The 15,620-nt window shown below is 39.5% G+C and overlaps 1 protein-coding gene across 1 annotated transcript in view; it reads right to left on the bottom strand.

Moving 5' to 3' along the window:
• The window catches only part of NKAIN3 (sodium/potassium transporting ATPase interacting 3), a 535,660-nt gene that overhangs the window by 277,045 nt on the left and 242,995 nt on the right, over positions 1 to 15,620 (bottom strand). Inside the window, exon 2 of the mRNA XM_045860759.1 lies at positions 2,956 to 3,093. Coding sequence (XP_045716715.1) covers positions 2,956 to 3,093 — 138 coding nt within the window. The remainder of the gene's footprint in view (positions 1 to 2,955; positions 3,094 to 15,620) is intronic.

Genomic DNA, 15,620 nt, shown 5'->3' with positions numbered 1-15,620 from the left:
TGGTCTGCCTGACAGGAGAACCCTGTTGAAAGGGGTGAGGTGGGCCGGAGGCAAGGATGGTGACTGTGTAGAGCAGGGGTGGCAAACTCATTTTCACCGGGGGCCACATCAGCCTCGTGGGTTGCCTTCAAAGGGCTGAATGTAATTTTAGGACTGTATAAATGTAGCTACTCCTTAACTAGGGCAAGGAGCTCGGTGCTGCTGCTGGGTAGGAACAAGGTGCCGGGCCAGATAAGACAAGGTGGATGGCTGGATTTGGCCCTCAGGCCTTGTGTTTGCCACCTGTGGTGTAGAGAGCAAGGAGAGAAAGAATCTGAAGGATCTAAGAGCAGAGAGGAAGTGGCACTTATCCCAGACAGGGGTGATCAGGTGAGGCTTTTAAGGGGTGACCATTCAGTTGAAAAATTATTTTCCGCTTCCCAAGCAGGTAAGGGGCAGAAGGCATTCCAGGTGTGTGCAAACTGAGGAGGCAAACAGCATGTGGCCTTAGGAAAGCACACAACACTCAGAATGGTGGCAGGAGATAGCGTGTGGAAAGAAGTGTGTGTGTGAAAGAAAAAAGGTTGCTAGAGCTGGGCACGAACACCAGGCACGGCTACACATGTGAGAGGCTAGAGGAAAGATAGAAATGGGGGGTCCAGGATGCTGAAGGCACAAACTCTCTGTCCTTTCGCATCTCTGAGGCTGGCTCATGCTCTCCTCAGGCCTCTGCCTCATCACGTTCTCATTCTCCAGAAACCCTGTACCCTGTGCCTCTGCACACATTACTTAATGAGCTCCTGGAGAGCAGCAATGCCATCACTTACATTCTTTTCTATTTGTTCAACCCTATCACAGTACAGTAGGTTCTCAATAAATGCTTAATGAGTGAATGGGAACTAGTGCTACTGACATCCTACTATGTGCCTTACAATGCTTCCTGCCCAGAACCCTTCCAGCCCCTTCTTCCCTGATGAACTTAAACTCACACTGCACTCCTCTGCTCTGTATTCGCTGCTGCAGGATCAGATGGATGCCCACGTTACCCACCTCATGGCAGGTGTGCACCTTGTCACAGTTACAGTTTAACATTTTTGTGGGTGATTATTTCATAAAAGCCCACTTCTCCTCACCAGACTGTAGGTACCCAGGAGGACAGAATATCAATGTTTGTGTTTGCTCACCAATGTGCCCTGCACCTAAAACAATGCCAAATACACAGCCGAAACTCAATATACAAGGTTTAAATGAATACATAAATAAAAGAGGAAGGAGGGAAGTTAAGAAAGAAAAAAAGGGAAGAAGGAAGAGTGGAAGGGGAGAAGAAAGGAATGAAAGAAGGAAAAACTGATTGTGAGACCTGATTTTGGTTAGTTTGATCAACCGAGATTATTCTTATATTTTATCCTGCTGAGAGTCCATGATGGCTTTTAAGCCAGTGGTTCAGGAAAAGAGCAAAGGACACATTGGAAGGGAGGACGGCTGACTCCAGGCAAGAAGCCCATATACAGGAGAGAGAATGCAGATGCCTCAGCTTAGATAGTTGTGTGGAGAGCATGAAGAACCAAGGTTTGGAGGGTAGGAGCAATCGGACTAGTTAATGTCACTACTGTATACCAACAGTTTCATCCCATAGAAGCCACTGGTTTCACAGCCCTCTGGCATTTTGTGCTTCAGCAGAACACCAACATTGTAAAATAAAAAGTTCATACTAAATAAGAGTGCTCTGTGTTCACTGCAACGAACTAGAACATAAAATCCAACAGTATTTGGTATTATGTATATAAAGCATTTTGTACTGCAAGTCCAATTCCAGGAGACACCTTTCTAGTACATTATACCATGGCTTAGCAGAGGCTCAGAGAAGAAATCGAGAGCAAGAACTGCGGGCCTGCCGGTGGAGTGATGCCTGTCACTGCCGGGCCCCGGGCGGCCATTCTGAGCTTAGAGCCTGTGCTGTGGGTCACTGACCTTCACTCTGGGACATGATGAAAGGTATCAAAGAGTCAATTTTGAGATTCAAAATAGAGAATGCATTTCTGGAAAACTTTCTAACTTAATTCTTTTCTATAGATGTGGTTGGATTAAATCAAAATGGAAAGATCGCATATTTTAAAGTCTAGGTTTTCTTCTAATGAGGCAATGTTATTATTGTATTACAAGAAAATATTCCATAATTCTACTGAATACTGTATATTTTTTCAGGCTCAGCGAGCATTTTAGAGCATGCTGTTTCTATGTACAATTATTTGTCTATGCTTGTTATTTCTTACAACCTTCTTATACATGCAGCCTAAAATATTATCTTCTTTTTATAGAAAACTAATTACTGTGAAGAACTTCCATTTCACTGTCGCTCACCACAGACCCCTTGTCCAATTGTCCTCCAAAGGAGGGGGTGCTGACACTGTTTGGTGTGGTTTGTAGTATGGATTCACATTCCAAATTTCTTTTAATAAAACGGGAAGTGTTCAATAACAGACTATACAAAATACAGTAGAGGCAAGTACTGAATAACCTTTAATACATGCATTGGTAGTGTCCTAAATCAATTACAATTATATTACATTATTGTTTTCAGTTAGCAGTTATGGCTAGGTAGGTTAGCTTTGTAGGGTGATATATACATGTCAATTTAAATGACAGTTAATGTATATTTACATCTCATTGTAACATCAAGACATCAACAAACCTCTTACTCTATCTACCCAAGCCCCACTTTAAATTTAATGACAATTCCTTGTGAGACTGGAACTTAGTTAACACTGTGAGTCTCACATTTACAGACGTGTCGCTTTGCTGTCTTTGTAAACATTCACTGTCACCCTGTCCAAAGGTAATTGTCTCCTAACAGAATTCAGTCTGTGACAGCTACAATGGCAATGCTGAGTCATCACTGAGGGAGCAACTTCAATCATTCATTTCCTCACAGCAATTCTGTAGTGATTATACAAACATGGGAAAAATAAGACTTACCACCACGATGTATCGGGGTCTGTACTGAATTGTTCCGAACAAACCCAGAATGACAACTATTATGTGTAGAAAATTTCCAAGAATAGGCGCCCACTGGAAACCAAGGAAGTCAAAGATCTGCCTCTCCAATGCTGAAAGCTGGAACAAAACAAGGAGAACCCATGAGCACCTCACCCAAGCATAATCACTTCATTCTCATCTTCGTTTTACAGTTAGAGAAGTCGGCATGTTCTTCACAGTAACGGACAGCATTATTGCTAGAGTTGTGATACCTATTTCATGTACTGTTTTATATAGCTGTTCTCAGAAAATATACTAAGATAACTTTGAGCATTATGACTTAAAGTATCAATAGGTCTTAAACCTACCTGGAGAGCTATACTCCTTAAATCATTTTCTACAGTAGAAAAATCTAGACAGATATTTTATGACACTATATTTTATGGTAGTAATTCATCATTATTTTTAGTAAAATGGTTGGCTTAGTATAACATATTTGGAACCGTAACTCCAGAGTGGTGATGCTAACATGAGTATTGTTTTAAAAAAACAACCCCCTATCATCCCTGCCTTCCTCTTGAAATAAAAATGATCAAATCTTCTGTTTTGTTTATTTTCCTTTCATTGGGCTGTCACTGATGATAATGACATGACCAACCACTTTTTCAAAATGAAGCTTATTTTATTGATTTCCTCTGAGCTCAATGAACTCATGAAAAACTAAAGAATCCCTTTGAATCATATTTTTTGAGATTACATACCTTCATGAAAATCCATCTTAGGTTAGGTAGAATCATCATTTTTGAATATCCAAATAAATATTATGGAGCCATAACAGTTTTAGATATGCCATAGTTTATTGTATTTGCATGATACAAACCACACTTTTAAATAGTTCCAAAATGTATTTAAAATACACACAGAAAGCACTTATGATGGGAGAGATGAATTTTGTATAGTCCAGTGAACGCCAACAATGTCATTATCATGTACACACAATATTTATTGTATTCTATATCTAAAAAATTTATGATTCCACCTGCTGTATTTGGACACTAATCTCACACATTTCAAGCATTTTTCTAGATTTACTTTGATATAATAGTAATTCTAATAAAATGATCCAACCATTAGCCATACTTATGGCCCTAGAAACTGCAGATTTGAAATGAAAATGGTACCCTAGGTATTTTTCTAGTTACGTGGCAGGTGTATGCCTGAATAGCTTTAATTTCCTTGGACATAAAGACATGTCCACCATCCAGTAAGCAAATCTACCTTGGTTAAGATTCACCTTCAGCAAGCTGTGGACGAGAAAAGAGCAAATGCTATAGACAACCAACCAGAACCACATTCATTTCATGGATATTTCCTGATCATCAAGTGATTTGTCACCATCCTGCACTCACAGAGGGGAGGGGAGATGCACAGGAATGGCTAAAAAAAATAATCAGAGCATGATAAGGAGCAGCACCTGCCTCGGTTTCAATCCTGTTTGTCTCTGCTTGTGGCTCTAATTTGGTCCCAGGAACCTTTCCCTAAAATGCAGCAGCAACTGCAGGCAATTTATTTTGAGAAGCAACCTATTTTAAAGTTCTCGCACATCACAAAAACCTTTAAAGTGAACTTTTCAAACAGAGAAAACCTCATTTTTTGTCAGAAAATTTATGGATAGCATTCTCTTTTATGATATTAAAAAAGCATGCATAATGAATATAAGCCACATTAACAACAATTATCAGAAAATCCACACTCCTTATTGAAGGCACTGTATCTCTCTATTTATTAATGTTTGTTCTCTGATAACTTAAAAATGGACCTATGGTGGCTTGAAATGAGGGCACAAACACAAGGCCATTAAGAAAATCAAATGGGGGATCATACCAACCAGAACTATACCAGACCAGGCAAGAAGCAGCTATAACAACTGTGCAAACCTTGAACACTAGATTTGAGTATTGTATTTTATTATTTTTTGTAAACCTTCACCTGAGGATATGTTTATTGATTTTAGAAAAAGAGGAAGGAGAAGAGAGAGAGACAGACCGACAGAGAGACAGAGAGAGACATCAATGTAACAGAGAAACATAGATTGGTTGCCTCCAGTATGTACCTTGACAGTGGTCGAACCTGCAACCTAGGCATGTGCCCTGACTGAGAATTGAACCCATGCCTTTCAGTGTATGGGACAACACTCCAACCAACTGAGCCACCCAGCCATGGCTGAGTATTGTATTTTAAAAAGTCAACTAATGACATCAAAAAGCCTTTCAAAAATAAAATGCCACTGCAATTTTTCTTAATTTTTAATCTAAATTGTATGTTAAGCTCTTCAGACATTTAGTTTATAAGCAAATATTTTCTCTCTACATGTCATACTCTAGAGACATCACTTTTTGCCTCAGAGCTTGACATTAATAATAATGGCCCAGAGCCACTAAAAGAAATTAAATGATATCCTGGTTGCTTTGTTAACTCAGGAGAAGTTTGAATATATTTTAGACATCTCTCTGTCAAAATGGTTCTCACCAATGGTGTGCTGACGCTGCTGGCACAGGCCTATGGATGTGGATCAGATGCATCTCTTCCCAACTCCAAGGTCAGTGACCTCAAGCTGGGAACCTGACATCAGCAACTATGGGAATATTTATAACATGAACATTGGGAAAGGCTAAAAATAAGGGTTTTGTGTGTGTTATGAGAGCTTATGGCTGTACATTTAGCTGCACATGGCTGACTATGCTGTCTGGAAAACAATGGTTCTGAGGCAGGAGGGCAGTGAGAGAAAGTGGCCGCATGTGCACTGTAGCCTAGAAGGAAAGCAACCTGTCTGGGCCAGAGCGGAAGGCTAGGGGCCCCAAAGAGGGAAGCTGCACAGAGGCCATAGCAAAGAAGAGAATGGATGAGACATTCGAAGAATTTGAAGTTTAAATAAAAGTAGAGAATTCAAAAAATTATAAAAGTAACAAGACATCCCAGAGAAAGCAAAACCAACCAGTCACCAGTTTCAAACAGGAAGCAGTGATGTAAAGAACAATAAAATCATTTCTTTTTTTTTAAATCCTCACCCAAGGATATGTTTATTGGGGAGAGAGGGGGGAAAGAGAGGGAGGAAGGGAAGGCAGAAATGACAGAGAGAGAGAGAGAGAGAGAGAGAGAGAGAGAGAGAGAGAGAGAGAGAGAGGGAGAGAGAGAGAGAGAGAGAGAGAGAGAGAGAGAGAGAGAGAGAGAGAGAGAGAGAGAGAGGGAGAAGCATCACTACAACCTAGGTATGTGCTCTGAATGGAGATCAAACCCAGTATGCCGCACTTGTTATGATGTAAATGTTGCTTACAGGATGGTAACTTTCACAATCAAACTGTAGAAAGCTTGGAAGTCTTCATTACAGTTATGGAACAAAATGTAAAGCATCATTTGACCATGTAAAGTACAATGTTTGTAACACAGATTGGGAGAGGCTGAATGTTTTGTGCCTAAATTCTGTCGCTATATGGCAAGGGGAAAGGAGTGAGTTTTAACAGTTCTTACCTCAGGATCAAGCATGTCCTTTCATCAAGCTCCAAGGTGAAACATTCCTCTAAATCTATGAATCTTAACCACACCTCACATTAACCATACATACTCCCAATGGCTCAAGCAGTATCCCTGCTTCCTTATTTTAGACCCAAGGAATATAGACACAAACAAATAGAAACACCTTCAAAACAGTAGTTTTCTTACTGATCCATATATTATGCTTAATGCTTCACATGGTATTATATATTATGCTTAATGCTTTACACTGTGCACATGGTATTTTGCACAGTTGCTTATAATTATTGATATTTGTGGGAATTAATTTGCATGTAAAGAGCTGTGAAAACTCTAGCCAACCAAACATTTTCCTGAGCATTTACCTGAGCATTGAGGGGGCAGAATAAGCTTCTGCCCCCTCAAAAGCTGGGCAAGCGCTCATTCTTAAGGAGTGAGTGAGTGGGTGCCTTTGGAGATTCAACTTCATAGGAAGATGAGCTGCCTTTCATTCTGACTCTTGGACTCGCTCCCAGAGCATTAGGAAAGATAGAAATGGGGTTACTCGTGTTTGCACAATCATAAGAAAGCATTTGATCAAATGATAGTTTCTGAAAAGACTGGAGAATTAAAGCATATTGTGTGACCGACACCTTTATCTGTACAACCAGCAGTCTGGGATTTCATGAGGTATTTTATAACCATGAAGATTCAAATCTTTCCTTAAAGTGGGAATTTAAAAGCTCTAATTAATATTCCTATAGCTAAGTGGATACATCCTGGGCCATGTCCAGCAGGTTTTGGGTTACTAAGTGGGTTTCTTTACGTCTGGAAAGGCCACATGGCCTGTAGCTCCACCACCATCAGCCATGATTCCTTTGCCCTAAATCTCATAGCGCTCAGTTCCCCACAGACGTTTCATGCTTAAGGTTGATGGTGCCCAACTCCTGTGTTCATGGATCTGGCCTCGGTCTAATTATGATCTTATATGATAAGCTCTAATTTTTGAATATTTTTATGGTTCTGATAAAAAAGGGCCATTTGCATTTGTATCATTATCCTACTTCATCCAGAGGTGTGATTGAGTCCTAATAACTTGGAGATTTGCCACTCTCTTTTTTAAAAAATATTTTATTTATTTTATTTTTAGACAGAGGGGAAGGTAGGGAGAAAGAGGAGAGAAACATCATTGTGTAGTTGCCTCTCATGTGCCCTACCACTGGGGACCTGGCCCACAACCAGGCATGTGCCCTGACTGGGAATTGAGCCAGCGACCGTGTGGTTTGCATGCTGGCACTCAATCCACTGAGCCACACCAGCCACGTTCTGGTTTATCACTCTCTTAAAGCAGGTGCTATTTTAGAGGAGTCACTATGTGTCCATAGACAGGTGACCAGACGTTAGGATACACACAAACTTTGATGGATCCAGGAACTCCAGATCATGGCGTGATCATGATTTGAATCACCCAACAATGACAGTAATAGAGTTTCTGCAAACCATAGTCTCTGCACAGTTTTGTATTATTTTAGGTAGGGGTTAGATAGCAAAGGCTATTACAATGAAATCAGAAACTGATCATTTGGTGAGATGAATAAAATCAAATCAAGTTTAATATACCTCCTTTTTCTGTTGCTTGGTTTTTAGTACCACCTCCAGTGGCCTGAACAACCACCAGTGTGTACGCAGCTAGGTGAGGTGGAACCATGAGTGCTGAGAGGAGAATTTTTTTCCTCAATGCCAAATGTGATGTGTAAGGTCTTTTTTGAATTATTTTTCCTATGTGAAACAATTGTCTCCAGAACACTGGAAAAAACTTCTTAAATTCTGTGTATACATTTTGAGTCCCTCTATCCCAGGGAAGTTGGATGGGCATTTCTTACCTTGCAATTCAATAAGGAAGGTGTAGACTACCCACTCAAGTAAACAGTACTGGACATCAAAAGACAGCTCTATGTTGAGCTGCAAGACTACTTTTTGAAGAATTAAGGTAATGGGTAACATATCACAGAAACTTTCCCATTAAAAGATGAACAGATACTATACTGCAAATGGACAGATTTATGGAGGGTGACAGATGAGCCAAGAGAATGCATGTGAAAGGCATTTATGTACCACAAGTTTACTCAGGAGAGTTATTTGGTATATTTTGTGCACTGACTTAGCACATCAACTGGTAGAATGATATCCCTTTCACTGACTTCTTAATATGTCAGAGAATAAAACACTGTATTTAAAAAGTGCTCTAAAACTTGAATGGATAGTAATACTATGGATATGACATTATTTAACACTTTGATATTAATTATTCTAATTTGATGCTAATTAAATGGGATAAATATTACTACCCCTATTGTATAAAGAAAACTCAGAGTAATCAGCTAATTAGTATCAGAGATGAAACTAGCATTTTTATGTTCTGATCTGTTATTCTTTCTTCCATTCTACTCTGAAATCACCCAATAAAACATGCATTGTTTAATGAGATTAAATTCTGAAATAAACTGTATCACAAGGGGGAGATACAAGAAGCATAGTGGATTGGTCCTCTTTCCTCCTATCCCACCCATTTCTGAATGAGGCAGGCCCTTCTTCTGTTCTTCAGAAGAGGTCACTACATCTTTCAGAAGCTAACCAGCTCTGCTATCTTAGTCAAGCCTCAGTTTCTTCATTAATTGTGGATAACAATAATCTCACAGATAATGGCCAGTCTAGTCCAGTGATTTTCAACCTTTTTCATCTCATGGCACATATAACCTAATTCTGTGGCACACCAAAAAATATATTTTTTGCTGATCTGACAAAAAGTAGATATAATTTTGGTTCATTCACACTGGACAGCTATTGTTGTGTTGGCTGTTGTCATCTTTTTATTTGACAATCTAAGGAAAAAGAGGTCAGTGCCCCTGACTAAATAGTCAGGTGTTGCATGTTTTAAAAATTCTTGTGGCACACCAGTTGAAAATAGATGGTCTATTCTGTTCTATTTCATTAACTGTACTAGCTTAGATCAGCTATATTAATTTCCAATCTATCAGTGGGTCAAGAATTATAGTTTACAAAAGTGCACGCTGGAGGGGAGTGCCTCATCAGGAAAGAGGAGAGCAAGGTGTGCCTTCCACGGCTGGGATTATTCCCTAAGAAACCCAAAACATCAATTCTAAAGAATTTACGCATCCCAATGTTCAGAGCAACACAACGATGTACAATAGCCAAGTGCTGGAAACAGCCTAAGTGCCCATTAGTAAATGAGTGGGTTAAAAAGCTATGGTACATTTACACAATGCAATACTACACAGCAGAAAGAAAGAAGGAGCTCCTACCCTTTGGGACAGCATGGATGGAACTGGAGAGCATTATGCTAAGTGGAATAAACCAGTTGGTGAAAGACAAATACCATGTGATATCACCTATAAGCAGAACCTAATCAACAAAACAAATAAGCAAGCAAAATATAACCAGAGACATCAAAATAAAGAATAAACTGACAGTAACTAGAGGGGTGGGGGGAGGAGAATAATGGGGGAAAGGAAGGGAAGGGTCATCAAGGAACATGTATAAAGGACACATGGACAAAGCCAAAGAGGGTAGGATGGAGTGTGGGAAGTAGGGGTGGATGGGGGAAAAGTGGAGACAACTGTGCTTGAACAACAATAAAAAATCTGAAAAAAAGGGCTTGGGATTTACTGTGCAGGTGTTGGGAGGCCATCGGAGCTTTAGCTCATGCATAAAGAAGTTTCATAAAGAGCAGCATGCTTTAGATTTTACAAAATCCTTCTGTCACAGGCTTGGGAGTGTTTTGCTCTGGTTTTGTAAGGGGAGTAGGGCAGTAAGGCTGGACTGCAGGTGGGACACCTGTTGGAAGCTGTTGCAACGATCAGACGACAGAGGATGGGGAACCTGATCTAAGATAGTGGACAAGAGAATTCAGAAAAGGGACCATGAGGAAACATTCAAGAACCAAAATCTAAGGGTCAACTACATGTGAGAGGCGAAGGATAAACCAGGTCATTCGGCTTAAATTTTCACTCTGACCAAAGTAAAGTTGCTCCATCGGTACTGTTACAATTACTGAAAGTGAGGAGGAAAATTGGTTTTGAAGCTAATGTGTTGGAATTCCTTATAGAAGATCTGACACAGCCTCAGATTCCCTATTCCAATCATGGGCTTTCCCTATCCTTTTTTTAAAAATGCAAGTGAAAACCTAGGGTGGACACCCTGCGTGGTCTGTGCACCCTGATGAAGCCTCATAGAAAGGAGCTGTGAAGGTCTCTGGTGGACTCACAGCCCCTCTGTCAGAGGAGACCCTCTGGAGACCCTCTCCTCTCTTTCCATCAGTAGGTACACGAAAAGCCAAGTGATGTTCAATTTAAGGTAAGCCAAATATAATTCGAATGGTTGAAATAATACATGAGAACTGAGCACAAAACATGCTGTTGGGAAACCTAAAACTGACTAAAAAGAAATTTTAGTTTATTCACTGTTAGGGATTATTTTAATCACTACTTTTCTCGTATCAACTCAGTTAGCTTAAGTCAATATTGCAAAGTTTCCAGCTGTGGGGTTTAATTAGGGGAAATGAGGTTCTTATAATTAAGTAAACTTTTAAAATATTTCCTTTGGCAGTGAGTATTTTTTTTTAAAACAAACTTACAATTTACCAATAGGTTTTGTCAAGAGAGTGTTTCACACTTGTTTTCTAGTACTACAGACACCGAAGCAGACAAAAAAATAAAATAAAAAAAAACATGCCCTAAAGAAACTTAGTGGTGATTCTTTCATACTGAGTCAGTAATACTCTGGGTAAGCATTTCACAAAAGTTAAGCAAAAGAAAATGATCTGTTAATATGTGTGTGAGGGTGTCCCTTGTTCTCTAAACAGGGTGATTTCATCCTACAATCTGGCTTCCAAGACTCCTTCGCCTACCAGAAATTATTCTACCACCCAGCTCCCTCCATGCTGCCAAGCAGAAGCCGACCTTAAAAAATGCCGTACCATCCATGAACAGCTCAAGCCAGGAGTAAGACGACTATTTTAGCAAAAGTCCAAAGTAGCAATTTGTTACAGAACAGTGACTGAAGATTGAATTTCAACCCTCCAGTGGAGCCATAACGGATCCAAGAACACTAAAGCTGAACCCCGAGGCTGGGTGACCTATACAATTCCACAAACAGCTGGCGGGAACTTGCCTGCCGTGGCATTTAAGACTCCCAGGGAGGTCTGACTTAATGGCAACCCAGCATGAGAGAGACAAGAGAGGATTATGGACCAAAAGTTTCTTCATTTTTTATTTGTCATTGAGACTACCTACGAGAATACCTTTTTTAAAGAATTCCTTTAAATTATACATATTCAACAAGAACTAGTTTTTTTTTAATTTGGAAAATAAAGTAAATGCTTCTGCTTTAGAATATAACACAGACAAAACTTGAAGCTGTCCCAATATTAATGCTACAGAGGGGCCATGCTCTGAAAATCAGATTGTACAATAAACTCTTAAGTAATAAACTGTTGAGGGTGTTAAAGTAGGTCATTTCTCCTTTGATGATCCTTCTTGCCTTCCTCTTGCTGCCCCAGTCCACTGTGTCACAGTGGCTCCAGCAGCCTGTTGCATCCATATCCCGGGAGGGGTGCTGGTAGGTAACACAGCAAACCATGATCCTGGAACATGTCCCTGACAGTAGGACTAGTGAAAACCTTAGACAAAGATGGAGGCATTTCTAGTGTAAACTTGCACTTTATTTTCTTGTCACTAACCAATGCCTATGACCTAATTTGGTGGAATGGTCTTTGTCAGCTTGTATGTGCATCTTTCATCTTCAGGGCCTCAAGGGACAGGCTGAATTAACCACTTTTTAATAATGCTCATACTTTTTGGACATTAACATGTTTCTCAAAGGACCAATGAGGCTCGATCAGCCTTATAGCATCCAGGCTTTTAAATTGTAAGTGTAAAAACAGACTAGATAAAACAATACTTAGCATATGATCTGTCTCCTGGCTTCTCCTCTAGTGACAGGGGTGGAATAAGTGTTAATTTTTATGAGCTCTGATACAACTACGCTTATCACACAGAGACACACCATCAACACCCCGAGCTTTAATCTCAGCCGCACTCATTCCCTTCCCTCTAGTGATGGTCCGTATTTGTGAATTTCTTCATAGGGATAATGTTTTCCCCCACATTTTTATTTGCAGTAAGTACACTTACTGTTCAATACTGCAGTCTGAAATAACATTAGTATCACAGAAGAACAAATTTATGATGCTTTGACCTCTGTTTCAGAGAGCCTCTTTTTAAAGTAAAAAAAAAAAAGACTGATGTTCTTCCAAATAGGATTTCATTTCTTACAAGTTTAGGGGAAGAACAGGGAGCTGATTTGCTGCCTAACTATTTGTTCATTACCTATTGTGTGTGTGCTATGCATTACATACAGATTCTAATTAAATTTTAATAAAAACCCCTATAAAGTGGGTATTTTATCCTCATTTTACAGAGGTGTAAAAGGCACCCAGCACACTAAAAAAACACCATTAGTAAGTGTTAGGACCAGCATCAGAACCTAGTTCAGTCAAGCTCCAGAATCCAGATTCCTTGCACCATCGTATGTGTAACTTTTCTCTGAAGGTTCAGAGTTTGTAAAGTGCTTTTATAGACATGTTTGCATTTGTGCCTCATTCTTGATTTCCTGATCTATGGTTATAGGAAGAAATTCAATAATTATAAGAATACCTGGCTGGCATAGCTCAGTGGATTGAGCGTGGGCTGCGAACCAAAATGTTGCAGGTTCGATTCCCAGTCAGGGTACATGCCTGGGTTGCAGGCCATGACCCCCAGCAACCGCACATTGATGTCTCTCTCTCTCTCTTTCTCCCTCTCTTCCCTCTCTAAAAATAAGTAAAATCTTAAAAAAAATAAATTCAACAATTATAAGAATAAATTCAACAAAATACAGAGAACACTTACTTGCAGGAAGATGGAAAAAACTTTTTTGTATTCTTCCTGCTAAGTACATCCAAAAACCTTGGACAAGAAATATAAAACAAATACAGGAAGAATCTGAAAGGTGGAGAGAAGAAACCAGAGCAGCTAGCAACCTGAGGAATGAGGAAGTGGTGATTTCCGAAGGTTTTTTTTTTTTTTAAGATTTTATTTATTTATTTATTTTAGGGGGGGAAGGGGGGGGAGAGAGAGAGAGAGAGAGAGACATCAATGTGCGGTTGCTGGGGGTTATAGCCTGCAACCCAGGAATGTACCCTGGCTGGGAATCAAACCTGGGACACTTTGGTTCCCAGCCCGCGCTCAATCCACTGAGCTATGCCAGCCAGGGCTTCCGAAGGTTTTCTTTTTGCTACATATACTCCAGACTTGGAACTGATGAAGCTGGTAACTCAGAAATGCCAACTGGTGCAGACAAAAAAATGCCCCAAAACCTATTCTTTGTAGCCAGAGGCCCAGAAAAAGGTGGCTTAGCAAGAGAAAAAATGTTGGGGCAATAATCACTCTACTCCAGTCAAATACCAGGGCAGGGAGGATGAGTTGTTGTAAGAGGAAGCATTCCCTTACTAATGCAATAAAAGGACAAGGAGGAAGCCTGAATCCTGTCCACCCTAATAAGGATGTAACAAGGCAAGGATGCTGTCAGAGAAGCCTAAATAGCGAGCTGAGACTTTCATCTCTTGCAGCCAGTAATGAGTGACTGCAGAGACCATGTGAGGAGACTGAACTTCCACTCTCCCCTGGCAGTAATGAGGCATTACTCCCTTTCACCACTGGGCTGTGGTATGATGAAGATGACTGGAGAGAATTTCACCATCACCCAGAGTTAATGAGGCTATTCCCACCATGGTGTCAGTGGAGGCCATGTGGGGACATGAAACTCCCATTGACACCCAGCAGTAATGAGGGATGCCCTACCTCAGGTATCAGTGGAGTATAAATGGGGCACCTGTACGTCTACTTCCACCTGGTAGTAACAAGGCAATTCAGTCCCTTCCTTTGCTGGATTAGTGTCAGAAAAAATACAGTAAAACAGAAGGTTTAAATAAGATCCAGAATCTCAAAACATGAAGTAAAAAATGTTTAGGTTTCAACCAAAGTCACTTCTTACCAAGAACCAAAAAGATCTCAAACTGAATGAAAAAGATAAGCAATAGATGCCAATAAACCAAGAGGAGGGAGATACTAAAATTATTTGACATTTTAAAGTGGCAGTGATACAAATGATTCAACAGGAAATTACAAGAATATTTGAAACAAATGAATAATTAGAAAACTTCCGCAAAAAAACACAAAAAATCTCCACAAAGAAATTGGAGTTATAAAAAAGAAAATGGAAATTTTAGGAGTCAAAATACAATAACTAGAACAAAAAGTTCAGTAGATAGACTCAACAACAGAAAGGAGGAAACATGAAAAAATAGTAAAATAAAAGATAGAACAGTAAATACTACCCAATCTGATTAATATAAAGAAAATATGTTGTAAAAAATGTGAACAGAGACCCAATGACCTGTGAGAGTATAACAAAATATCTAAAATTTCTGTTTTTCTGCGAGGAAAGGAGAAAGAAGGTACAACTGAAAAAAGAACTTACAAAAAGTGGCTGGAAATTGCCCAAATTTGACAAAAGAAACTTATAGACTGAAGAGGTTGAGTGACAAAATGCATCATAATTAAACTTCTAAAGTCTAAAGACAAATTATCCTGACAAGAGCCAGAGAAAAATAACACCTTAATTATAGGGGAACATAATTTTAATGACTAATTCATCACCAGAAACCATGGATCCAGAACAAAGTGGTGTGTTACTTTTCAAGTACTGAAAGAGAAAGAACTGTCCACTGAGAATCTCATACCCAAAACAAATATCCTTCAGGAATCTGTGGAAATCAAGACATTCTCAGATAAGAGACAACTGAGAGAATTTGTCACCAGCAGACTTACCCTAAAAAAATGACTAAAGAAAATTCTCTAAACTGAAAGGAAATGATCAATTAAGGACTCCTAGAACATCAGGATAGAAGAAAGAACATGGTAAGCAAAAAAAAAAAATCAGTAAACATGGTAGGCTTTCCTCCTCCTCTCAAGCTTTCTAAATTATATTTGATTGTTGAAGAAAATTTTATAACATCTGTTGTGGTTATATATATA

The sequence above is a fragment of the Phyllostomus hastatus genome, unplaced genomic scaffold (genome assembly GCF_019186645.2).
Source record: "Phyllostomus hastatus isolate PE091 unplaced genomic scaffold, TTU_PhHast_1.1 phas_scaffold_21, whole genome shotgun sequence".
Taxonomy (NCBI): Eukaryota; Metazoa; Chordata; class Mammalia; order Chiroptera; family Phyllostomidae; genus Phyllostomus; species Phyllostomus hastatus.
The sequence above is the reverse complement of the archived record's forward strand: the minus strand, read 5'-3'. Positions and strand labels throughout refer to the sequence as shown.